The sequence below is a fragment of the Apaloderma vittatum genome, unplaced genomic scaffold (genome assembly GCF_000703405.1).
Source record: "Apaloderma vittatum isolate BGI_N311 unplaced genomic scaffold, ASM70340v1 scaffold28052, whole genome shotgun sequence".
NCBI lineage: Eukaryota > Metazoa > Chordata > Aves > Trogoniformes > Trogonidae > Apaloderma > Apaloderma vittatum.
Window position 1 is genome coordinate 1 of NW_009704620.1, and position 342 is coordinate 342.

The 342-nt window shown below is 57.3% G+C and overlaps 1 protein-coding gene across 1 annotated transcript in view; it reads left to right on the forward strand.

The window, feature by feature from the left end:
* Nucleotides 1–92: 92 nt before the first annotated feature.
* LOC104270680 (nuclear protein localization protein 4 homolog) overlaps nucleotides 93–342 on the forward strand; it is a gene marked incomplete at both ends in the record, with an annotated part of 17,583 nt that continues 17,333 nt past the window's right edge. Inside the window, one exon of the mRNA XM_009865110.1 lies at nucleotides 93–295. Coding sequence (XP_009863412.1) covers nucleotides 93–295 — 203 coding nt within the window. The remainder of the gene's footprint in view (nucleotides 296–342) is intronic.

Below are 342 nucleotides of genomic sequence, written 5' to 3' on the forward strand. Positions count from 1 at the left end.
GCTCTCCCGGCACCCGTTTCGGCGCGGTTCCGCGTCCCGGGCGAGCTGGGAAGGTGTCGCCGACGGGCAAAGTGACCGGACGTAGCAAGCCTGACGCTTGAACTTTGTCAAACAGAAATACAGGCATGTTGACAACATCATGTTTGAGAACCACACAATTGCAGATCGCTTCCTCGACTTCTGGCGGAAGACGGGAAACCAACACCTCGGGTACCTCTACGGCCGGTACACAGAGCACAAAGACATCCCCCTGGGCATCCGGGCGGAGGTCGCTGCCATCTATGAACCCCCCCAGGTAAAAGCTGGGCACCCGTGACATCGGCTTTTTTATGAGTTTGTTTC